This window comes from Schistocerca gregaria, chromosome 4 (assembly GCF_023897955.1).
Source record: "Schistocerca gregaria isolate iqSchGreg1 chromosome 4, iqSchGreg1.2, whole genome shotgun sequence".
NCBI classification, from domain to species: Eukaryota; Metazoa; Arthropoda; class Insecta; order Orthoptera; family Acrididae; genus Schistocerca; species Schistocerca gregaria.
This window is the reverse complement of record NC_064923.1, coordinates 756305302-756331530: the sequence shown is the minus strand read 5'-3', so window position 1 is coordinate 756331530 and position 26229 is coordinate 756305302. Positions and strand designations below refer to the sequence as shown.

At 43.3% G+C, this 26229-nt stretch overlaps 1 protein-coding gene across 2 annotated transcripts in view; it reads left to right on the top strand.

The window, feature by feature from the left end:
• The window catches only part of LOC126266716 (uncharacterized), a 122729-nt gene that overhangs the window by 81753 nt on the left and 14747 nt on the right, over nt 1–26229 (top strand). The window contains exons 2-3 of one of the 2 annotated variants that reach the window (XM_049971185.1): nt 9510–9615; nt 19143–19336. In XM_049971185.1, coding sequence (XP_049827142.1) covers nt 9537–9615; nt 19143–19336 — 273 coding nt within the window. In that variant the 5' untranslated portion in view covers nt 9510–9536. The remainder of the gene's footprint in view (nt 1–9509; nt 9616–19142; nt 19337–26229) is intronic. The other variant, XM_049971186.1, reaches the window with a different exon arrangement.

Genomic DNA, 26229 nt, shown 5'->3' with positions numbered 1-26229 from the left:
GGTATCAGGAGGGTTCAAAAATGGTTCAAATGGCTCTGAGCACATCGGACTTAATAGCTATGGTCATCAGTCCCCTAGAACTTAGAACTACTTAAACCTAACTACCCTAAGGACAACACACAACACCCACCCATCACGAGGCAGAGAAAATCCCTGACCCTGCCGGGAATCGAACCCGGGCGCGGGAAGCGAGAACGCTACCGCACGACCACGAGCTGCGGGCGGGTATCAGGAGGGACACATCCCTTGTTTTCAGAGAGGATGGCGCACGTGGGATGATCAGGGAATCGTTTGTCGACTGACAGTTGCGTAAGAAATCAGGATTTGGCTCCGACGTATTTGTAGCAGAGGAATCCCCGCTACTGCGAGGAGGTTGTCGATGGGACTAGTGTGAAAGGCACTAACAGCCAGATGCACCCAATAATGATGAACAGGCTCAAGTAATTTCAGAGCAGAAGGAGCCGCTGAGCCACAAACCTGACTACCGTAATCTAGTGTGGACAAGACCAAGATCGAGTAGAGTAGCACGGTCTGGTGACAGAAGGAATATCGAGCACAGAGAAAAGCATAGTATGGAGTGATGGGCCAACTTTCGTAGTAGTCTGGTGGAGATCAATAAATCAATAAAGCTTTAGGGATTTTATCGAGATCGAAATCTTAGGAATAAATCTTCAAAATTTTAGCCATTTGTTGAGCATAGCCGTCTTGGAGGGCGCAGCTCAGTTTTGGTACGAAACAATGATAAAAAAAATCCATTTTTGGGGTGTTCATAAGTAATCGCATATCAACTAATGGTGCCTACATCGTGTGTTGCTGTTGTGGTCTTCATTCCGGAGACTGGTTTGATGAAGCTTTCCATGCTACTCTATACCGTGCAAGGTTCTTCATCTCCCAGTACCTACTGCAACCTACATCCTTCTGAATCTGCTTAGTGTATTCATCTCTCGGTCTCCCTCTACGATTTTTACACTCCACGCTGCCCTCCAATACTAAATTGCTGATCCTTGATGTCTCAGAATATGTCCTACCAACCGATCCGTTTTCCTAGTCAAGTTGTGCCACAGGTTTCTCTTCTCCCCAATTCTATGCAATACCTCCTCATTAGTTATGTGATCTACCCATCTAATCTTCAGCATTCTTCTGTAGCACCACACTTCGAAAGCTTCTATTCTCTTCTTCTCTAAATTATTTATCGACCACGTTTCACTTTCATACATGGCTACACTCCATACAAATACTTTCAGAAACGACTTCCTGCCGCGCGGGATTAGCTGAGCGGTCTCAGGCGCTGCAGTCGTGGACTGTGCGGCTGGTCTAGGCGGAGGTTCGAGTCCTCCCTTGGGCATGGGTGTGTGTTTTTGTCCTTAGGATAGTTTAGGTTAAGTAGTGTGTAAGCTTAGGGACTGATGACCTTAGCAGTTAAGTACCATAAGATTTCACACACACACAAACGACTTCCTGATATTTAAATCTATACTCGATGTTAACAAATTTCTGTTCTTCAGAGACGCTTTCCTTACCATTGTCAGTCTACATTTTAAATCCTCTCTACTTCGACCATCATCAGATACTTTGCTCCCCAAATAGCAAAACACATTTACTACTTCCCCCCATGAACCATGGACCTTGCCGTTGGTGGGGAGGCTTGCGTGCCTCAGCGTTACAGATAGCCATACCGTAGGTGTAACCACAACTGAGGGGTATCTGTTGAGAGGCCAGACAAACTTGTGGTTTCTGAAGAGGGGCGGCAGCCTTTTCAGTAGTTGCAGGGGCAACAGTCTGGATGATTGACTGATCTGGCCTTGTAACACTAACCAAAACGGCCTTGCCGTGATGGTACTGCGAACGGCTGAAAGCAAGGGGAAACTACGGCCGTAATTTTCCCGAGGGCATGCAGCTTTACTGTATGGTTAAATGACGATTGCGTCCTCTTGGGTAAAATATTCCGGAGGTAAAATAGTCCCCCATACGGATCTCCGGGCTGGGACTGCTCAAGAGGATGTCGTTATCAGGAGAAAGAAAACTGGCGTTCTACGGATCGGAGCGTGGAATGTCAGATCTCTTAACCGGGCAGGTAGGTTAGAAAATTTAAAAAGGGAAATGGATAGGTTAAAGTTAGATATAGTGGGAATTAGTGAAGTTCGGTGCCAGGAGAAACAAGACTTCTGGTCAGGTGACTACAGGGTTATAAACACAAAACCAAATAGGGGTAATGCAGGAGTAGGTTTAATAATGAATAGGAAAATAGGAATGCGGGTAAGCTACAACAAACAGCATAGTGAACGCATTATTGTGGCCAAGATAGATACGAAGCTCACGCCTACCACAGTAGCACAAGTTTATATGCCAACTAGCTCCGCAGATGACGAAGAAATTGAAGAAATGTATGATGAAATAAATGAAATTATTCAGACGAAAATTTAATAGTAATGGGTGACTGGAATTCGTCAGTAGGAAAAGGGAGAGAAGGAAACGTAGTAGGTGAATATGGATTGAGGCTAAGAAATGAAAGAGGAAGCCTGCTGGTAGAATTTTGCGCAAAACATAATTTAATCATAGTTAACACACTTGGTTCAAGAATCATGAAAGAAGAATCATGAAAGAAGAATCATGGAAGAAGCCTGGAGATACTAAAAGGTATCAGATAGACTATATAATGGTAAGACAGAGATTTAGGAATCAGGTTTTAAATTGTAAGACATTTCCAGGGACAGATGTGGAGTCTGACCACAATCTATTGGTTATGAAATGTAGATTAAAACTGAATAAACTGCAAAAGGTGGGAATTTAAGGAGATGGGACCTGGATAAACTGAAAGAAAAAGAGGTTGTACAGAGTTCCAGGGAGAGCATAAGGGAACTATTGACAAGAATGGGGGAAATAAATACAGTAGAAGAAGAATGGGTAGCTTTGAGGGATGAAGTAGTGAAGGCAGCAGGAAAAAAGACGACAGCTAGTAGAAATCAATGGGTAACAAAAGAATTATTGAATTTAATTGATGCAAGGAGAAAATATAAAAATGCAGTGAATGAAGCACGCAAAAAGGAATACAAACGTCTCAAAAATGATATCCACAGGATGTGCAAAATGGCTAAGCAGGGAAGGCTAGAGGACAAATGTAAGGATGTAGAGGCTTATCTCAATAGGGGTAAGATAGATACTGCCTACAGGAAAATTAAAGAGACCTTTGGAGAAAAGAGGACCACTTGTATGAATATCAAAAGCTCAGATGGAACCCCAGTTCTAAGCAAAGAAGGGAAAGCAGAAGGGTGGAAAGAGTATATAGAGGGCCTACACAAGGGCGATGTACTTGAGGACAATAATATGGAAACGGAAGAGGATGTAGACGAAGATGAAATGGGAGATATGATACTGCGTGAAGAGTTCGACAGAGCACCGAAAGACCAGAGTCGAAACAAGACCCCGGGAGTAGACAACATTCCATTGGAACTACTGACAGCCTTGGGATAGCCAGTCCTGACAATACTCTACCATCTGGTGAGCAAGATGTATGAGACAGGCGAAATACCCTCAGACTACAAGAAGAATATAATAATTCCATTCCCAAAGATAGCAGGTGTTGACAGATGTGAAAATTACCGTACTATCAGTTTAATAAGTCACGGCTGCAAAACACTAACGCGAATTGTTTACAGACGAATGGAAAAACTACACTCCTGGAAATTGAAATAAGAACACCGTGAATTCATTGTCCCAGGAAGGGGAAACTATATTGACACATTACTGGGGTCAGATACATCACATGATCACACTCACAGAACCACAGGCACATAGACACAGGCAACAGAGCATGCACAATGTCGGCACTAGTACAGTGTATATCCACCTTTCGCAGCAATGCAGGCTGCTATTCTACCATGGAGACGATCGTAGAGATGCTGGATGTAGTCCTGTGGAACGGCTTGACATGCCATTTCCACCTGGCGCCTCAGGTGGACCAGCGTTCGTGCTGGACGTGCAGACCGCGTGAGACGACGCTTCATCCAGTCCCAAACATGCTCAATGGGGGACAGATCCGGAGATCTTGCTGGCCAGGGTAGTTGACTTACACCTTCTAGAGCACGTTGGGTGGCACGGGGTACATGCGGACGTGCATTGTCCTGTTGGAACAGCAAGTTCCCTTGCCGGTCTTGGAATGGTAGAAAGATGGGTTCGATGACGGTTTGGATGTACCGTGCACTATTCAGTGTCCCCTCGACGATCACCAGAGGTGTACGGCCAGTGTAGGAGATCGCTCCCCACACCATGATGCCAGGTGTTGGCCCTGTGTGCCTCGGTCGTATGCAGTCCTGATTGTGGCGCTCACCTGCACGGCGCCAAACACGCATACGACCATCATTGGCACCAAGGCAGAAACGACTCTCATCGCTGAAGACGACACGTCTCCATTCGTCCCTCCATTCACGCCTGTCGCGACACCACTGGAGGCGGGCTGCACGATGTTGGGGCGTGAGCGGAAGACGGCCTAACGGTGTGCGGGACCGTAGCCCAGCTTCATGGAGACGGTTGCGAATGGTCCTCGCCGATACCCCAGGAGCAACAGTGTCCCTAATTTGCTGGGAAGTGGCGCTCCGGTCCCCTACGGCACTGAGTAGGATCCTACGGTCATGGCGTGCATCCGTGCGTCGCTGCGGTCCGGTCCCAGGTCGACGGGCACGTGCACCTTCCGCCGACCACTGGCGACAACATCGATGTACTGTGGAGACCTCACGCCCCACGTGTTGAGCAATTCGGCGGTACGTCCACCCGGCCTCTCGCATGCCCACTATACGCCCTCGCTCAAAGTCCGTCAACTGCACATACGGTTCACGTCCACACTGTCGCGGCATGCTACCAGTGTTAAAGACTGCGATGGAGCTCCGTATGCCACGGCAAACTGGCTGACACTGACGGTGGCGGTGCACAAATGCTGCGCAGCTAGCGCCATTCGACGGCCAACACCGCGGTTCCTGGTGTGTCCGCTGTGCCGTGCGTGTGATCATTGCTTGTACAGCCCTCTCGCAGTGTCCGTTTCAAGTATGGTGGGTCTGACACACCGGTGTCAATGTGTTCTTTTTTCCATTTCCAGGAGTGTAGTAGAAGCCGACCTCGGGGAAGATCAGTTTGGATGCCGTAGAAATATCGGAACACGTGAGGCAATACTGAACCTACGACTTATCTTAGAAGCTAGATTAAGGAAAGGCAAACCTACATTTGTAGCATTTGTAGACTTAGAGAAAGCTTTTGACAATGTTGACTGGAATGCTCTCTTTCAAATTCTGAAGGTGGCAGGGGTAAAATACCGTGAGGGAAAAGCTATTTATAATTTCTTCAGAAACCAGATAGCAGTTATAAGAGTCGATGGACATGAAAGGGAAGCAGTGGTTGGGAAGGGAGTGAGACAGGTTTGTAGCCTCTCCCCGATGTTATTCAATCTGTATATTGAGCAAGCAGGGAAGGAAACAAAAGAAAAATTCGGAGTAGGTATTAAAATCCATGGAGAAGAAATAAAAATTTAAGGTTCGCCGATGACATTGTAATTCTGTCAGGGACAGCAAAGGACTTGGAAGAGCAGTTGAACGGAATGGACAGTGTCTTGAAAGGAGGGTATAAGATGAACATCATCAAAAGCAAAACAAGGATAATGGAATCTAGTCGAATTAAGTCAGGTGATGCTGAGGGAATTAGATTAGGAAATGAGACGCTTAAAGCAGTAAATGAGTTTTGCTATTTGGGGAGAAAAATAACTAATGATGGTCGAAGTAGAGAGGATATAAAATGTAGACTGGCACTGGCAAGGAAAGCGTTTCTGAAGAAGAGAAATTTGTTAACATTGAGTATAGATTTAAGTGTCAGGAAGTCTTTTCTGAAAGTATTTGTATGGAGTGTAGCCATGTATGAAGTGAAACATGGACGATAAAGAGTTTGGACAAGAAGAGAATACACGCTTTCGAAATGTGGTGTTACAGAAGAATGCTGAAGATTAGATGGGTAGATCACATAACTAATGAGGAAGTATTGTATAGGATTAGGGAGAAGAGAAGTTTGTGGCACAACTTGACCAGAAGAAGGGATCGGTTGCTAGGACATGCTCTGAGGCGTCGTGGGAGCACCAGTTTAGTATCGGAGGGCAGTGTGGAGAGTAAAAATCTTAGAGGGAGACCAAAAGATGAATACACTAAGCAGATTCAGAAGGATGTAGATTGAAGTAGGTACTGGGAGATGAAGAAGCTTGCACGGGATAGAGTAGCATGGAGAGCTGCATCAAACCAGTCTCAGGACTGAAGACCACAACAACAACATTTCTTAATCAAATTATGGTAGCATCACCGGATTTAATTCGACTACATTCAGTTATTCTCGTTCTGCTTTTGTTGCTGTTCACCTTATATCCTCCTTTCTAGACACTGTCCATTCCGTTCAGCTGCTGTTCCAGGTCCTTTGCTGTGTCTGACAGAATTACAACGTCATCGGCGAACCTCAAAGTTTCTATTTCTTCTCCATGGATTTTAATTCCAACTCCGATTTTTTCTTTTGTTTCTGTTACTGCTTGCTCAGTTTACAGATTGAATAACATCGGTGATAGGCTACAACCCTGTCTCACTCCCTTCCCCACCACTGCTTCCCTTTCTTGCCCCTCAACTCTTATAACTGCCATCTGGTGTCTGTACAAATTGTAAATAGCCTTTCGCTTCCTGTATTTTACCCCAGCCACCTTAAGAATTTCAAAGAGAGTCTACATCTACACCTTCATCTACATCCATACTCCGCAAGCCACCTGACGGTGTGTGGCGGAGGGTACCCTGAGTACCTCTATCGGTTCTCCCTTTTATTCCAGTCTTGTATTGTTTTGGAAAGAAGGATTGTCTGTATGCTTCTGTGTGGGCTCTAATTTCTCTGATTTTATCCTCATGGTCGCTTCGCGAGATATACGTAGGAGGGAGCAATATACTGCTTGACGCTTCGGTGACGGTATGTTCTCGAAATTTTAACAAAAGCCCGTACCGAGCTACTGAGCGTCTCTCCTGCAGATTCTTCCACTGGAATGCTAGAAACGCACTATTTTCTAAGATAAGTCGAAGGGTCAGCATTGCCTTACGGGTTCCAACATTTCTACGGTATCCAAACTGATCTTCCCCGAGGTCGGCTTCTACCAGTTATTCCATTCGTCTGTAAGGAATTCATGTTAGTATTTTGCATCCGTGGCTTATTAAATTGATAGTTCGCTAATTTTCACATCTGTCGACACCTGCTTTCTTTGGGATTGGTATTATTATATTCTTCTTGAAGTCTGAGGATATTTCGCCTGTGTTATACATCATGCTCACTAATGGTAATGTTTTGTTGGGACTGGCTCTCCCAAGGCCGTCAGTAGTTCCAATGGAATGTTGTCTACTCCAGGGGCCTTCTTTCGACTCAGGTCTTTCAGTGCCCTGTCAAACTCTTCATGCAGTATCATATCTCCTATTTCATCTTCATCTACCTCCTCTTCCATTTCAATAATGTTGTCCTCAAGAACATTGCCCCTGTATAGACCCTCTATATACTCTTTCCACATTTCTGCTTTCCCTTTTTTGCTTAGAAATGGGTTTTCATCTGAGCTCCTGATATTCATGCAAATGGTTCTCTTTTCTTCAAAGGTCTCTTTAATTTTCCTGTAGCAGTATCTATCTTACCGCTAGTGATATGCGCCTCTACATCCTTACATTTGTCATCTAGCCATCCCTGCTTATCCATTTTGCACTTCCAATCGATCTCATGTTTGAGAGGCTTGTATCCCGTTTTGCCTGGTTCATTTGCTGCGTTTTTATATTTTCTCCTTTCATCAATTAAATTCAATATCTCTTCTGTTACTCAAGAATTTCTATTAGCCCTGGTATTTTTACCTAAATGATCCTCTGCTGCCTTCACTATTTCATCTTTCAAAGCTACCCATTCTTCTTCTACTGTATTTCTTTCCTCCACTCTTGTCAATCGTTCCCTAGTAATCTCCCTGAAACTCTGTACAACCTCTGGTTCTTTCAGTTTATCCAGGTCCTGTCTCCTCAAATTCTCACCATTTTGCAGTTTCTTCACTTTTAATCTACAGTTCCTAACCAATAGATTGTGATCAGAGTTGACATCTGCCCCTGGAAATGTCTTACAATTTAAAACCTGGTTGCTGAATCTCTGTCTTACCATTATATAATCAATATGAGACCTTCCAGTATCTCCAGGCTTCTTCCATGTATACAGCCTTCTTTCATGATTCTTGAACCAAGTTTTAGCTATGATTAAGTTATGCTCTGTGCAAAATTCTACCAGGCGGCTTCCTCTTTCATTCTTTATTCCCATTCTCTACATCGTAGGCAACATCGAATGCAAAAAGAGTCAACCGATTTACTCCATTTGCCTCAGCAGGAGGAAGAGTGTAATGTTTAAACTTTCACACTGTACAGCTGTACTGCACTGTAGTGACATTAAGACGGTCCTTCTGTTTGGTATACGGATGGTCCTACCCCCAATAGCTACCCAGAGCACATGACCCTACCTTCCTATGACTAACAGAACCCGGGGTATCAGCTCCGGCAGAACAGCATTTCTATGTGCGGAATTTCGGAACCTATTAGATAATGCATGATGTCGCATGCGTACCGATTACATTGCAGCCAACTATATGAAGTTTTTTAAGCAATACGTCGATCAGTCTTGCAACCCCGTTATGCTATTTTTTCATAGCTAGAATCGTGGCACATGACACTGTCCCGTCTAATTTTTTAAAGTTTCTCTGCTTGCATTAACAAGCGTTGTATCACTATATCCCTTTCCCAATGGGACCCGTTCTCCGGAAAACCAGATGAAGTGACGCAGCAGCAAACACAGCCTACCTCTATTCGTTAGGACACCGCTTTAAATCCCTGTCCTGTCATCCTGGTTTAGCTTTTTCGAGATTTCCCTAAATCACTTGAGGTAAATGCAGGGATGGCTCCTCTGAAGAGAACATGGACGCCCTCTTTCCCCTTCCATTTTTCGTACTTCCTCTGTAATGGCTTGTTGTCGACGAGATGTGGAACCCGCATCTTCCTACCTTCTTCCTTCATCGCATCAACAGAATATTGCGACAAAATTTCGGAATATAAAATATTGTAAATACAAACAGAGCAAACTATGGACCTTGCATGCTATCACTTGCTGAAAATTTCTCGTCGGTATCTTCAATCGATTATGAAATTAAGGAAGTTTGTATTATGCTTTGTATGGAACATTTGCTATAGACGTGAAATGTGCATCAGCATTACGCTGCTACAATACACCCGTTATCAGTCTGTAATTATAACAGTGAAGAACTCGTTTTATTTTCAGTAAAATGCCATTTATATTTATCCTATCTAACATGCTAATTTTAACAAGTGGTCGTGCAATTGCTATACTTCTACGTAACATGCTGATCCTATTTTGCTTTCAAAGCAATGCCAATTATGTGCTCCCTTCGTAACAAGCTAATATTAACAATTAATTGTCTGTTTCAGAAGGAGAAAATAATCTTTTCATCTCCAATGGATTTCGGAAGACAGCATTTACCACCTACGTGTTTGGTCTACTTCCTCGCAGCAACGGCAGCCTTGCTTTCGAAAGGTGAAACTTTCTCCATTGTGATGTACATAATGATGCCGAGCTCTGATCGTCCTTTTAAACTGAACCCTTTTACAGTGTATCCCATAGAGCTTTCTCCGTGCAGAGCGATGACAACTGTCTCAGTGTAGTCGAGAAGATCGAAAGTAAGCTTACGTGCTAATGGTGGTGTCATCATGTCTAATAATGTAACTGAAAGTTAATTTTAGTGTCACTGAGCTTTGCTGCAGGAGGCTTGTTGTTGCTCTGTTAATGTTTTGACTGATTATCCTCCTGACACACAGCTACACTGACACTGAAAGGAATGCCAACACCAAGAGGGAGTTGTACGATAAAACGGAAGTTGGTAGGCGTGTTTCTAAATCCGAAAGACTATGTCTATTCGACTTTCGCGCCAGTCGTATAAGACTGGCGCTAGTAGTTCCTCTGTGAGGCTGCAGATCAAGTTTGCTTTAAATACACGCTATAAAGGTCGTGAGAGTTAATGACCTATGAGATTCTATCCTGCGCATGATTGCAGGCAACGGTAATCACGAGATTGTACTGTCGGAAGAAGATCGGGCTCCGGATGACCGCACAGCACTACCGAGAGGTAAGACCACCGTAATGTGCACATGGCTCTGGCGAATGTTCTGCATGTGCAGCAGCAATATGAGCTGTAGTTGGCACGATAGTGACACAACGAGCTGTTACATCTTGGTTGCTTAGAGAACAGTTCTGAGACAGACGCCATGTAGCATGCATTCCATTTTCCCCAAACTACCGCCATTTGTGACTTCAGTGGTGTCAAGCGAGAGCTCATTGAAGGGCAGGGTGGAGAACTGCTGTGTTTTCTATTGAATGCTGGTTCTGCCTTGTCAGTCGTGGCTGTGCGTTGGTTAGGAGTCCGTTTGAGGGCCTGCAACCGACCTGTCTGCGCGGTACACACACTGGAGACGCACCTACAATTACGGTCTGGGGTACAATTTCGTGTGGTAGCAGGACCACTGTCGAGGTTATCCCACGCATCCTGACCGCAAATTTGTGCCTTAAGCTCGTGATTCGACCTATTGTACTACCACTGATAAACAGCGTTCCCAGGGGTCTTTTCCAACAGTATAACGCTCACCCAGATGCCGCTGTTGTAACTCAACACGCTCTTCAGAGTGTCGACATGTTGCCTTGGCCTGCTCGATACCAGATCTGTATCCAGTTTACTACATATGTGACGTCATCGGACGTCAACTCAAGCGTCAGCCACAACTAGCAATAACCGTCCCTGTGTTGACCGCCCAAGTGCAACAAGCATGGAACTCCATCCCACAAAGTGACGCCCAGCACCTGTCCAACCAATGCATGCTCGTTTGCATGCCTGCGTTCAGCGCTCTGGTTGTTACACAGGTTATTAACCTATTAGCATCTCACATTTGCAATGGCTTATCTCGCGCTTACATTAACTTGTGAGCTTGCAATGTTTATCACGCAAATCTGTTGCATAAACGAATGTATTCGCGAACTTTCATTACTCTACATTATTTTTTTTGGTGTTGCTTCTTTGTTTCGTCATTCTGTATCTGGAAAACAGACTGAGAGCTTAGAAATCTACTGGATCACCTAGAGCAATGAGGGGAACCTAATAAAGACAACCGTAAAATTTGTTGAACTTTATTGAGCTGTGGAGAAAAGAATGGACACTGATACCCTCCATATCCCGAAGTTTTCTCAGTCCATTACTAATTATTTATTTAGTTAGTTTGGGGACAAATGCAAGGAGAAAATTTATGTGCCGGATTCTAGAAGACTCTGTTCTGAAATTCGAAAGTGCACTTACATTTCGACGTGATTCCTTTAAGTCGATACACTTCATCGTACGCTTTCCCGATGTGTAGACAATCTACGGTTATCATAATCTCTTTACTGGTGTCGATGGCAGTTCCAGTCATAAAGTGCTAAAACATCTACATCTACATGACTACTTTGCAATTCACATTTAAGTGCTTGGCAGAGGGTTCATTGAACCACAATCATACTATCTCTCTACTATTCCACTCCCGAACAGCGAGCGGGAAAAACGAACACCTAAACCTTTCTGTTCGAACTCTGATTTCTCTTATTTTATTTTGATGATCATTCCTACCTATGTAGGTTGGGCTCGACAAAATATTTTCGCATTCGGAAGAGAAAGTTGGTGACTCAAATTTCGTAAAAAGGTCTCGCCGCGACGAAAAACGTCTATGCTGTAATGACTTACATCCCAACTCGTGTATCATATCTGCCACACTCTCTCTACTAGTTAACATAGCGGATATTCAAATTACTCAGTTATCCCACTACCAATCAGTATCACAGGCGTGTGCAATTAGTGAATGAAATGTGGATCCACTTATGATTCAGCCCCCATTATTCCGTCCAGACTGACTAGAACACTTGTGCAGCGTTCGCCACTATTAATTTGTCGTTAGGAACTTCATCAGCAAGTGCAATTCCTCTTGAACACCAATTATAACCATTCCATGTTATGAAATCGACTTCGTCCTATCTGGATGCGAAACCGCCGATGTCCACCCACGTCTCTGTTTGCTGACTGTTTTCGGGGTGCAGTAGTGGCTCCACGTCTCATTCAAAGTACTAAATGAGCGCAGAAAATCAATCAATATGATCTAAAGATTGGTTCAAATGGCTCTGAGCACTATGGGACTCAACTGCTGTGGTCATTAGTCCCCTAGAACTTAGAACTACTTAAACCTAACTAACGTAAGGACATCACACACATCCATGCCCGAGGCAGGATTCGAACCTGCGGCCGTAGCAGTCGCACGGTTCCGGACTGCGCGCCTAGAACCGCGAGACCACCGCGGCCGGCTGATCTACAGAGATCCAAGCTTCACTGTATAACGTTATCGCTCAACGCCGTTTTTCTACCAGGCTGATAATTTTTCACCTTGATTTCATACACCAAAGAAGATGTTTTCGTTGATGAAAAGCTCTTTTATACAAACACAGCCTTAAGGAAGGTGACTGGCGATAAGAAAATCCAACATAGAAATGCTAGAGAATTGTGAGAATGTTGCAGAGTAGACTGTGTTGAAAAATGATGGTCAGGAATGAAATCGATATGTTGCGCCATTTCCGAATTGATTAGCACTGAAATTAACCTATCTGACAGTTGAGAGTGCAAATTCAAGCGACCCGCCAGAGACGGTGTCGCCAAACGAATGCTTCGTTTGGTAGCCTAAAATCGAAGAAGAGACCGCTACAAAAGGTGTACATGGGACAATAGGAAGGATGGAACCAGAGGAAAGGGCTGAGCACCCTCGTGCGCTATGAGAACAACTGGCGCGAGACGCTTCTTGCGGACCGCGTGAATTTGCGCTCGCAACTGTCTCATTGGCTAACTTAGTGCTAATTAACTTGGAAACTGTCTGACGTCAGAATTTTATCTTAACAATTATTTCTCGGCGCAGCTTACTCTGCAGCACCCTTCCAAGGTTTTAAGACTGTTTGTGACCATCCTCTATAAGGATGAGCACTGGCCGTGCAGCTTCACTTCGAAACGTCTAGCAGCTTGTGAAATTGTTTGTGAACCTGCCGTGGTGGACTTGGATTTTTATCGGATTGCTTCTTCGGAAGACTTCGTTATTTCCTGCGACGACTTGGTTTTAGATTCCTCGACTTTCTGGTTGAGTTGTCTTGTTTTGTTTTGGGCTCTAGTGAACTTAGATTCGGCACGAACGAGGTACGAACTATAGTACCTTTTGTACTGTGACTGTGTTTCAGTTTGTGAATAAATCGGAGTATTCTTCCAGTCGTTGTCGAACAGCTCACTTTTCATTTTATAGGTACATCGGTTTTCTTTTGTTATGACCCATTGTCGAATAGAGAGTCTACAGTGAAATATCAAGCGGATTGATATGGCAAAGATAGAGTCCCAATTGGGAAACTTGGGTGGAGGTGGGGATCTACATCTACATCTACATTCATACTCCGCAAGCCACCCAACGGTGTGTGGCGGAAGGCACTTTACGTGCCACTGTCATTACCTCCCTTTTCTGTTCCAGTCGCGTATGGTTCGCGGGAAGAACGACTGTCTGAAAGCCTCCGTGCGCCCTCGAATCTCTCTAATTTTACATTCGTGATCTCCACGGGAGGTATAAGTAGGGGGAAGCAGTATATTCGATACCTCATCCAGAAACGCACCCTCTCGAAACCTGGCGAGCAAGCTACACCGCGATGCAGAGCGCCTCTCTTGCCGAGTCTGCCACTTGAGTTTGCTAAACATCTCCGTAACGCTATCACGGTTACCAAATAACCCTGTGACGAAACGCGCAGCTCTTCTTTGGATCTTCTCTACCTCCTCCGTCAACCCGATCTGGTACGGATCCCACACTGATGAGCAATACTCAAGTATAGGTCGAACGAGTGTTTTGTAAGCCACCTCCTTTGTTGATGGACTACATTTTCTAAGGACTCTGCCAATGAATCTCAACCTGGTACCCGCCTTACCAACAATTAATTTTATATGATCATTCCATTTCAAATCGTTCCGCACGCATACTCCCAGATATTTAACAGAAGTAACTGCTACAAGTGTTTGTTCCGCTATCATATAATCATAAAATAAAGGATCCTTCTTTCTATGTATTCGCAATACGTTACATTTGTCTATGTTAAGGGTCAGTTGGGGAGCGGGGGGGGGGGGGGGGCGAGATTACAGTTCTGGCATTTGTTTCACAACCAATGGAAACATCTGAAAACCTTTGTTAGGTCTGGGATCAGTGGCGGATACATATGGGGGGGGGGGGGGGGGGGGGCTGCCCCGCTCCCCTTAGCGGGGCCGCCAACATTGCCACCCTCGCCGCCCCCGCCAATCAGACGGCACGCTATCCGCTCGTTTCTTTCGTCAGTCGACTCGACTGCGTCGAGTCATCGAGTAGTTGTACTTTCCTATGCAGCACTCGCATCCGCGTCATCGTATTTTATACGTTTCTCTCTGAAACATGGATAGCTAGCACATACCTACGAGAAAAGTCGCGGCCATTCTAGTGATATCGATACGTTATTCTGTCTGGCATTTGTTCGGGAAAAGTCGCGAATATTCTACTGATTTCTTGTACAGAGAACCTCCGATAGGTAGCGTTAGAAATACGGACTATTGGCCTGATAGGATGCTAGTTTACATTCAGGAGCAGAAATATTAGACTGAAGAATGAATAAGTTAAACGACCTAGTTGTAGCAAGTGCAACTTTCCAGTCTTGGGCGTGTATCTTTCGTCGAACAACTCTGACAGAAGTAGAACATGCTCTTAGCATTCTACCATGAGCTAAAAATGAGTTTGCGTTCAAAGACATGGCTAAGGTCGACAATCAAGGAGGATCGACTTAATGGCTTGGCTCTGTTGGACACCCACCCTGACATTGGTTGTCCTATTGACGATGTAATCAACCAATTTTCCAGGAAGAATAGGCGCATAGAATTCAGCATTTAAGGAAGAGAACCACAACTGTAGCTTTTTCATATCACTTTGTTAAACTTTGCGTGTGACTTGATTATTTTTTATTATGGTATAAGTAAAGTTAGCTCAAGGTATCTTTAGCGCCCCCTCCTTGAGGATTTTCTGTATCTGCTACTGCCTGGGATAGGAGCTATTTTCAATTTAATCATCGAAAAAACATGTCCCATACATAAACTGAAAGTCTAGTGTACGTGAAAGTATATGAGTGTACACAGCAAAGTCGATGACTTCATCAAGACGTGCGCTAGAGGTCTGAGAAAAAATCCATTTTGAGAATATTCTGCATTACGACAGTGAGGAAATAAATGAAGGCGGAAATGACACAGTATTTTTCCTCTTAAAGGTAATAACTATTGAGCCGGAGGTTAATTGTGTAAACTAGGGGCTCTTCAAACTGAAAATAGTCCAAATGTAAGGAAATTCACCAATGTTTTCTAACTTAAAGCGCCTAGACCTAAGATCAGTCACTACGGAAGTAAAAACAAAGAAAAATTGGAGTGTTGGAAAGGGGGTCATGTCCGAGAAGGTAAATTTTTCAGGGGACGCAAAAAAATGTTGTATTAGACAACGGTTTAAGCATGGTGTGGCGTTGCGGCGTTGCTATGTGGCAATGGGCCCAGCGTGAAAAAATACACACCGTTGCAACACACTTTAGCCATCGACTGCGCTCAGTAATCCAGTATCAAAGTATTGAAAACAACCCTTTTTCGAACCTTATAATGTTGTTGATGAGGCAATTAGCGTCCCGTTTGCAGTGGAATTATTGTGTTACGCTAGTATAGATGATTCATAATCATTGTAGCCATAAAAGAGTTTCTGACGAGCATACAGGTTTATTCTTTATGTTCTCAAAATGTAATGATAATCAAAATAGAGCAAAGCAGACAGTGGTGGATATGCTTCATATTTACGTCGTCCATTCTTCGCTGGCCTCTGGCAGATACCGTTATAAAATTATTTCTGTTTCTCAGGTACGTACTGAAGAATTTTCTCTGTATCGTCTAGTTTCTTCTTTCTTATTGGACATACCCACTATTTGCTTGTATGTCGAACATGGATCCGTCTCTAACTCAAAATGCACCTAACGAGGACTTCTGTTAATAGGACATGTTGTTATACTAAACGATGTGTAGAATTATCACCGGTAAACGTAATGGCCCCATTTTCTATTTCACCGACTAAACTGGCGTGGAGACCCGAATATGGATGAAAACTTCATGCCTGGGCTTCACGTGTTACAGGACGGCTAAACCCGGTGTGTGTAGCAAACATTTTTTTGTGTTCCCTGAAGGTTCACAGACTGGTGAGATGTTTCAACAACAGCCAACGACACATTATTTTGGTTCTGACAGATTTTTTTTAACTCTTTTGGATCACTACATAGTAATTTTAGTTTATTTCTTTTTCACAATTTTACTTATTCTGTCTTCCACTTAACTTACACCCAACTAATAGCAATTACAATTTCGTTTGGTTTATTTAGCCTGTAGGTCTCCAAAGTTTGCTTAAAGCTATTTTACATCTACTTTCATTGAGATTTTCTTTGTGACTTACTTAGAATTATCCTACGTGTTGTTTACAGTTTTGAGTTTACAGTGTCGGTGAACTATAATGATTAATATTTTGTATTTGTTTTATTGTTCATATTGTTATAATATTGGTAATATTTGCAGCCATTGTTCTTGATTAGCTACTTCAACTTTGAACTGTTTGTATGTTTTTTTTTTTAATGTCCTCGTACACTGTCCTGTATCATTTACACAGAAGAGCCAAAGAATATGGCACACCTGCCTAATATTGTGTAGGGCCCCCGTGAGCACGTAGAAGCGACGCAACACGCCATGACATGGACCCGACTAATGTGTGAAGTACTGCTGCAGGAAATTTACACTATGAATCCTGCAGGACTGTCCTTATGTCCGTAACAGTACGAGGGGTTGGATATCTCTTCTGAACAGCACGTTGCAAGCCATCTCGGATACGCTCAGTAACGTTCATGTGTGTGGAGTTTGGTGGCCTGGGGAAGTGTTTAAACTCAGAAGAGTGTTCCTGGAGACACTCTGTAGCAATTCTGAACGTGTGGGGTGTCGCGTATTTCTGCTAGATTTGCCCAAGTCCGCCGAAATGCACAATGGACATGAATGGTTGCATCCATATCACTGTAACTGCGCACACCCCACGCCATTACAGAGTCTCCACCAGCTTACAGAGTCCCCTGCTGACATGCAGCGTCCATGGATTCATGAGGTTGTCTCTATACCCGTATACGTCAATCCGCTAGATACAATTTGGAACGAGACTGGTCGGACCACGCATCATGTTTACAATCATCAACGGTCCAAGGTCGGTGTTGACGGGCCCAGGGGACGCATAAAGCTTTGGGTTGCGCAGTCATCAGGGGTACACAAGTGGACCTTTGGATCCGCAAGCTCATATCGATGATGGTTCGTACGCTGTCACTTGTTGATGGCCCATCATTGAAATCTGCAGCAATCTGTGGAAGGGTTGCACTTCTGTCATGTTGAACGACTCTCTTCAGACGTCGTTTGTCCTGTTCATGCAGGATCTTTTTTCCGCCCGCAGCGACGTCAGGGATTTGATGTTTTACCCGAATCCTGATATTCACGGTACAATCGTGAAATGGTTGCTCGGAAAATCCCCACTTCATCACTGCCTCGGAGATGCTGTGCCCATCGCTCGTGCGCCAACCACGACACCACGTTCAAACTCGCGCTGTACTTGATATCCTGTCATTGTAGCAGCAGTAGCACATCTAACTGCTGTGTCGGACGCTTGATGTCTTATGTAGGCGTTTGTACGTGTTTACGTATCTTTGTATTTGAATACGCTTGCCTACACCAGATCCTTGCCGCTTCAGTGTATATGTCATAACAACACCATAAGGCAGAACAACAGAGATACAGATTGTAATGGTTTTTTAATTAAGTTTATTGACGGTAGATACTGAAGTAGGCATTTGGGATGACTTGTATTTAGATTGAAAAATAGCTTTTAAATATCGGAGCCATCAGCGCAGTGTTTTTCATTTCTGCGAGTGTCAGAAACTGAGAATGAGACCGGATTGTACAGGTATTACATCCAGTGTGACTTTCGCCAGAAGTGTTCAATATTCGTCAGATATATGTGCGTATAGATAAGTGAGATCCGTAGAACGATACATTCGCATGAACTGGAGATAACAGGAAGTCCATCATTGGAAGGCAACACACCCTCACGAATGTAGAGCTCTCGAACATTACACGAAACTAGGCTGTTTTTAAACCAGTGTAACATTTTCTCTGTGAAACCGGGTTTCTAATAATTGTACACACACTAAACTCCTTTGCAGTGACAACAGTATTTGCCAAACTACTAGTTATGATAGTACAGCGAAACCCTGTAAAAATAATCCTTAATAAGCCGCCTGCCTCAGATGCCAGGAGCAGCATTAAGACCGCTGAACATCGTAAATTAAAACAAAAACTCCATCACAAACTACATGGTATACAGAAAACAATAATAATATTGCTATTTAAAATAGTCATTAAAACTCATTCTATAATGCAATCACTTAAAATCCTAATATTCCTACTGGTTACACAACTATTAATCTACAAACCAAACGCCTTTTTGTTGCTGTGGTTTTACTATTAGTTATTGTATCAATGGCCACATCAATGATTTTTTCTGGGGAAACGTTCGGTATAATGTTAACATATGTTACTTATAGGTTTGAAATAGTCCATTATTAATTTTTTCTTAAATAATTTCTTACATACTACTCGTTTCATGTCTTGACAATTTTATACGTTTCCTCACATATGGTCACTGATTAATATATACCACTTCCATTTCACTTGAGAAAATTTGTCGCAGATTAGAATCGAAATTTCCTTTTTTCATGTACTATATAGTGTGAAACATTTGACTGATATTTGGAAATTACTTCACATGTCTAACACGAGCACCTAGATAATACTTGCTGAAGTGTTATTTCTTTACTTGGCCCCTATTGCCTCGGTCGTGTATTTATTGCAGGTGCTGTGTCGGAGACAACGCTATACAAAGATTATACGGAACTGTGTGAAATCGTGCCATTCGACAAAATAGTCGAGACTATCCACCACTATAACGAGACGAGCGCCGATGTGAGGGAGTTCCTAAAACGCCTGCAGGACCCTGACATAACAGAATATGGCGACTGGCTGTACCAGCAGGCGCCGCTGCACAAGGTAAGTCCTGCGTGCAGGAAACAACATGACGTGACTCAAGCAAACGAAAGATTATACGCGATTATTGTCTGCTGGGAGATGTTATATGAAACTTTGTGTAAATATTGGTGCTGTAGCCGAAAACTTAAACTGTTGACCTATCGATAATCAGTTCACAGAAGTGAAGAAAAAACTGATAGGATTTCTCCTTTTTCACTGCTGACGCTTCCTGTGCTCTTAACATGTTCATACATTAGGCCAAACTTTTTTTGAACACTCAATTGCGGTCTGATTTTCACAGCAACTTTTTGTGGCATTTCATAATGTGCAATAAATGCGTGTACAATAATGTAGAGTGTATCTGGGAAGTAGGGAGGAATATTAAAGTGCTGTAGAACGTACAAATTTTATTCAAAATGTAATGCTTTTTTTACTAACACAGTAAATAACTTCTCCCATTATGTATGAAAACTTATATCCCCCATATGACCAAATAATGCGCCCCGACAACGAGCGTTGTGTTCACTGAAGTTCTCGATGGTGGGATGCCGTTAATAAGCCTTTTAATTTTATTTTTCAATTGGTGTTCTGTTTGTGGTTTGTTCACTTACACTTTTCGTATCACAAACCCCACAAAAAAAGTCACAAGACGTAAGATCAAATGATGTGTCAGGCCATTCCTGGTTGTGAAACAAACAAATAATTTTTTGAGGAATCTTTTTATTCAGCGGAGAAATCGTTTCACCGGAAGTGTGACACGTCGCAACATTTTGTTGAAACCAAAGATCGTCATTTTCATAAGTAAGAGAGAAAACTAATCAGGAAGCATGTTCCTCCTGTACAGAACTCACACCACTCGGTTGTGCGTTGTGGATGCGTCTCATCTTCTACTATGAAACGTCCCCTTTGAACAATTATACATGACTGTGCTTAAACTGACACACATTTTTTTTTTTTTTTTTTTTTTTTTTTTTGCGCAACGCAATCTGATTTTCAGTAATCGCTACAAAGAATGGCCCTGACTATATTAACCTATACGTTTCACAAATCACTTACCACACAAAAATTATGGTTACTCGAACTACTGCAATACAGCGAGTGCCACTACTGCCAGCTAAATAAAAGATTCAAACTACGGAAGGCATTAACTACTGATAGGGATAGTTAGCAAATGAAAGATTTTAATAGAGAACAAACAATGTATTTACCTTAATATCATCAAAGGTCATAATATATATAGCAGTTCATGACATCCAGTCTTACAAATTTCAAAACTCCGCCATCTCTCTCCCCACATCCACCACTGTTGGCGGCTCACCTCCAACTGCGCAACGCTACGCGCTGTCAACATCTAGCCGCCCAACACTACAATGGCGAGTATTACAACAATGCTAGCCAGCCACTGACTTCACACAGCACAGCCAGTGATTTTTCATACAGGGCGCTATGTGGCGTTACCAACAAAAAAAAACCTTTCATACAGAACGCTATGTGGCATTACCAATAAAAAAACCTAAACAGCCTACTTACACTACAGTCACTCGTGGATTTTCGTTACCCCAAATTCTGCAGTTTCCCTTATTGATGTACCCACTGAGGTGCAAGTGCCTCTCATACGAGAAAATGGTTCTTTTTGTGAAGTTCTCGTTCTCCGCTTGTCGAGCAGAGACCCACTGAGCAAATCGATGTCTCTTTCCATGAGCTGCAGGTTTCTAGTCTTGTGTAAGTTGAATCTTATGCACATGCATTTTTCAGATCTTTTGAAAGGATTTCATGCAGTGAACTTTGTGACAAATTCAGTTGCTGAGCTAGTCGCCGAGCCCAATTTCTGGGGTATACGGTCACCGCACAGCAATATTTTCTTGCGTGCGGACAGAACGCAGTAGTCCTGTTTTCTTAACGTTTTAAACAGAATCCGTGTCTCAGACTTCCCGATCAACTTCCGAACTGACGGCTCTGTCTGAGCAGCATTACGCCCGAGTGTCACACGCAATTCACGAAGGGTTGCCGTGGGACTTTCACTGTTTTCGTAATAACTTTTTATCATTTAGGATACGTTTCGCGATTGTCGTCTGCTCCATGACGAAAATAAACATCAAACAACAATGCTCACAACACAAAAGCTATCAGGCTACTAGTGGGAAGGATCGCAGATAAAGAACATGAAAAATCCACGGCTGCCAACCGTCATATGACAAAATGGCGCAAAAGTCAGTTTCGTTCTTGCATCCCGGACATCCGTAAGAAACTAAAGAAAAAGGGATTCCAGATGAAAGAGTGATGTACGATTATCTAATAATCATAAATCGCAAAATATGCGTAACTAGTTATGGTAATGGTTGTCAATACATGTTTCTGGAAGTTGCGAAGTTCTCGGAGCTGCATTTGTGACGACTGTTGTCAGTCATGATTAGCGTTCAGCTGTCCTTCGATGACGTTCGAATAATCATTCCAGTCCAGCCTCAAGTCATGTATGGGATCTTTACCTGCCGCTTTATCAAAAAACCCGAAAGACTTTTTGGCCTGAGGTGAAATCAATCCACCGTACCTAAGTTATCCATCTAGACGCTCGTTAATCCTTGTGACACCAAAATCGAAGAGTATCGAAACCAAACGATGCGGTGCGGTATCCGTATTATTCATTCTCGGGAAATGTAACTGAGGATGACTGGATAATAATCTGATAAAATTTCCGATTTCAATGCTGCAACCATAGGACTTTCTACCACCGTTGTCTAGTCGTTAATGACTTTGGCTAACGAGATTTTGCCGGCGGGAGTGGCCTGGCGGTTCTAGGCGCTACAGTCTGGAACCGCTCGAGCCATTTGAACCATAATGAGATTTTAGATTCGATTCACGAATGCTATTTCGGATTCTTGTAGGATGGGATTCACCAAATATGGATCAACTTAGTTTGAGGTGCCATATGACGAAGTTGCTACAGTGGATGATTACTTAAACGACAGTGCAGCCGCCGATGTGGAGTCAAATGAAAGTCTTTCTGACTCTCAGCTGTCAAGGGAAACACAATGTGAATACGTGGATTTCTTCACGCCGAAGTATAAGGGACCTGAAGATCACGATTCATATTAAGCTCGCCGCCGTTGCTAGTTTACGGAGTGAAAGATATAAAAACGCCATGGTGTGTAAGTTATTTCACTGGCTATAGTTGTACAGCAGGGCCGCACAAGGTGCTTGCACCGGTGCATCGCACAGTGGGCAACAGCGCTGCCTTTCACTTCCTTAGCTTGCGTCGCTCGCGCCGCCTGTCTCGACGTGTTTCAAAGCTTTTACCCTGTTGTCTTCCTCATTGCCAAATACTAATGTACACTAGGTGGAGAGCTTAGTTTGGTGTACCGGCACGAAAGAGATTTATATAATAACTGTAATGGTAACAACTTTAAATTTGGTTTCAACACAAATTTATCTTTCTATGAGCTCCTTATTTTGTTTGCAATTATGCTACTAAGATCTGGAACAAGAGATTGGCTGACAGCAATTCTGAGATAATTTCTTTAAATTACAATTATAAATACTCGCACGCAGTCCGCAGCTCGTGGTCGTGCGGTAGCGTTCTCGCTTCCCGCGCCCAGGTTCCCCGGTTCGATTCCCGGCTGGGTCAGGGATTTTCTCCGCCTCGTGATGACTGGGTGTTGTGTGATGCCCTTAGGTTAGTTAGGTTTAAGTAGTTCTAAGTTCTAGGGGACTGATGACTATAGATGTCAAGTCCCATAGTGCTCAGAGCCATTTGAACCATTTTTGTACTCGCACGCAATCTAGATTTTGTACAATATAAAACAGAAAAAAACCTTTCACATACACAAGTGGAACCAAACATAGAAATAATCTTTGCTGATTCTCTGTGTAACTTGGGAAATTCTTCCTTCGGCAAATTCTGGTAGAATTGGAGTACACCTTTTGTATTGTAAAACACATCCTATCGGTGAACATCGCTTTGCAAATCAATTAGTTCGAAATGTAAATCTGAAGGCGCACTTTCAATATCCAACGAAAAAGGTTTCCCCGGAAACATCGAGAATTGGCTGCAGGTAGGTAATTTCCCGAAACAATAACAACGCCAATGTTAATAAATGAAAGTAATGTAAGCCGTTGTTTCGAAGTACTAAAATGCGGTAGATTTTAATAAACATGTAATGTGTACTATTGGTTTTAATGTAATGTTACACTTGCATATGTAACGAAATCTCCTTTATTTAGCTGTATGTCATATACCGGCACATTACCTGAAATCGGTCGTTAAACGCATTTTCAAGGGATTGTAGCACCTCGACGTATTTTTCAAAGCACGCTCCTTCCTTCACAGATGCTGTCAAACAAAAACATAGTACCGTTTCGATTAGAGCGGTTATAAAAATCAAGCTGTTTTCATAAAGGTACAATTTATATCTCGCTTACCTAGTCCAGGAAAGTGTTGGGTATTTTTCTCTGAAAGGCTGTTTTTGAGGAGGTTCAGTTTATACTGGAAAGCGTTTATTTTGCTGATCTTATCGTAGATGAGATTGTTTCCTTTTTGGAGTTTCAGACTTAAATCATTTAGGAGAGCCATAATGTCAGCTAAAAATCCTAAATCAGCTACCCATTCAGGGTCATGAAAAAGTGGCTCCGGACGTCCTTTGCTCTCCAAAAACTGAGCCACAGTGTGGCGTAGTCGAAAAAGTCGAGAAATCACTTTCCCTTTGCTCAGCCAACGCACCTCAGCGTGGTAGGGAATATCTGGATACTCCTCTTCAAAGGAAATCAAAAATTCTTTTAATTGACGATGAGCGAGTCCATGAGGACGAATGTAGTTCACGATACGCACCACCACCTTCATCACATCTTGAAGACCGACAACTATCGCACAAAGAGCCTCTTGGTGTGCAAAACAATGAACGGAAAGTAAATTCGGCATGTTAAGTATTTTCCGCAGTAGGCCAATAAACCCTTTTGCTTTACTGCACATTGCTGGTGACCCGTCTGTGGTTACGGAAAACAGCTTTTCCCAACGGAGTCCTATTCCTTCAGCTGCCATTTCAACAGCTGCTAAAATATCCGCCCCTGTAACAGTGTCCTTCAACGAAATCATATCCAGGAGCTCTTCCGGTACATGTAGGTCGTCGTCCACGCCACGCAAAAATATTGCTAACCGAGCCGTGTCGTTAATATCCGTGGACTCATCAAGTTTTCAAGTTTTCAATTTTGGCTGCCAGTTGTTCACGCAAATTCTCAGCAATGTCGTTGATTCTCCGATGTATTGTCATTCTGGGAGTGGTATTCTGCTGTACGCGGGGGCTAATGTGAGATTCATTGTCTCTACGACGTCCAACATAATGTTTTTTATTAATGGCCCGTCCATAAATGGCCTCCCAGCTCTTGCTTAACGAAGAGAAACTTTGTAACTAGCTCAGAGAGTTCTTTCGCAACACCCCTCATCTTCTTCACCCTAAAGCAGAGAAAAATGATATTTTAGAAATAATTTATGCGAAAACGGAAACTAAAAAATCTAAACAAATGTTATTTCGTTTCGCATGACCTTTAACCAAAATATACATGCTAAAGTACTTGCAACAAACCTCGTTTGTAGATACAGAATTCTCTTCTGCAAGAGTTTGCAACTTCCGTAATTCTTCCTCTCTGGCATCCCCTGTTATATTACTGTACTTTTCTGAATGCAATTTGCTGTAGTGCCTTTCAATAGACGGTTTTCTGACACACGTAATTAGTGTACCGCTGATTAGACATTTGGCTTTATCGTCGCAACGCACAAAAAAGTAGGAGAGTTCCCATTCCGATTTAAATTGACTTTCGGCAATTTTCCATTTTTTTGGAGCAGATGGTTCCATTATTCCGGTAATTGTCTTGCGCTTACGTGTTCCAATGTTGACTAAGCCGTCTGGCAGCGCATTCGGCAGCGCACAGCGTCGGCCTCCCTAGAAAGTCGAGTTGAGGCGAAGTATGCCGAGTTGAAGCGATGCACCGTGCAGGCACTCGCTGCACCGCGCTTTGCACGCGTACGGTTTTCCGTGTTTGTGCGGCCCTGCTGTACAGTAACAATAACTGAACAGTCTTGCAATCCGGAAGCTCCTCATCGCTATGTAATACGTAAACCCATTGTCCCCCCACATGTGGTACAGCGGCAGAAAGGATAATGAACGTCTGCATGGTGTACCTGGGGCATGTTACAAGAACCCTAGTCGTGCTGTCCGCCATTGACAGGTGGTAATTACGACTGACGTGGTGCACTGTTGTGCGGAATGCTAGAGGATCATTAATGGGGCTCATACTACACTTCACAATGAACGGGCCAGGAGCTGTTTGTAGGTACTTGCTGCAGCGCTCGAAAGATCAGTATGCTGTAACCACTGTTCTACGCAGAACAACCGCTTCTGTATATAACAATCAGAATAGCACCAGCAGCGTGGCCATCCACTTCGTCACCCAAATGTAGAAACTAACTACAAATTTGATGTTACGTGTGAAAAAGCTGCTGTGACACAGAGGCAAGACAGCTAGAGAGAGAGTGACTTTTCACGATTATTTAGACGTTAGTTTATTTGTTTGACAATCTACGTGACCATTAAATTTTCGATTCGCTGCGTCCAAATATAGTGACGTAAAAAATATCGCAACCGCAAGAAGCACAGTGCGACATAACGAAGGTTGGTGGACGCGTTCCCGCATCTGACAGATGATGTCTGTTCAAATTTCGTGCTACAGTCTGGAACCGCGCGACCGCTACGGTCGAAGGTTCAAATCCCGCCTTGTGCATGGATGTGTGTGATGTCCTTAGGTTAGTTAGTTTTAAGTAGTTCTAAGTTCTAGGGGACTGATGACCTCAGATGTTAAGTCCCATAGTGCTCAGAGCCATTTCAAATTTCGTGCCAGTCACATAAGAGTGGTGCTAGTAACTCCAC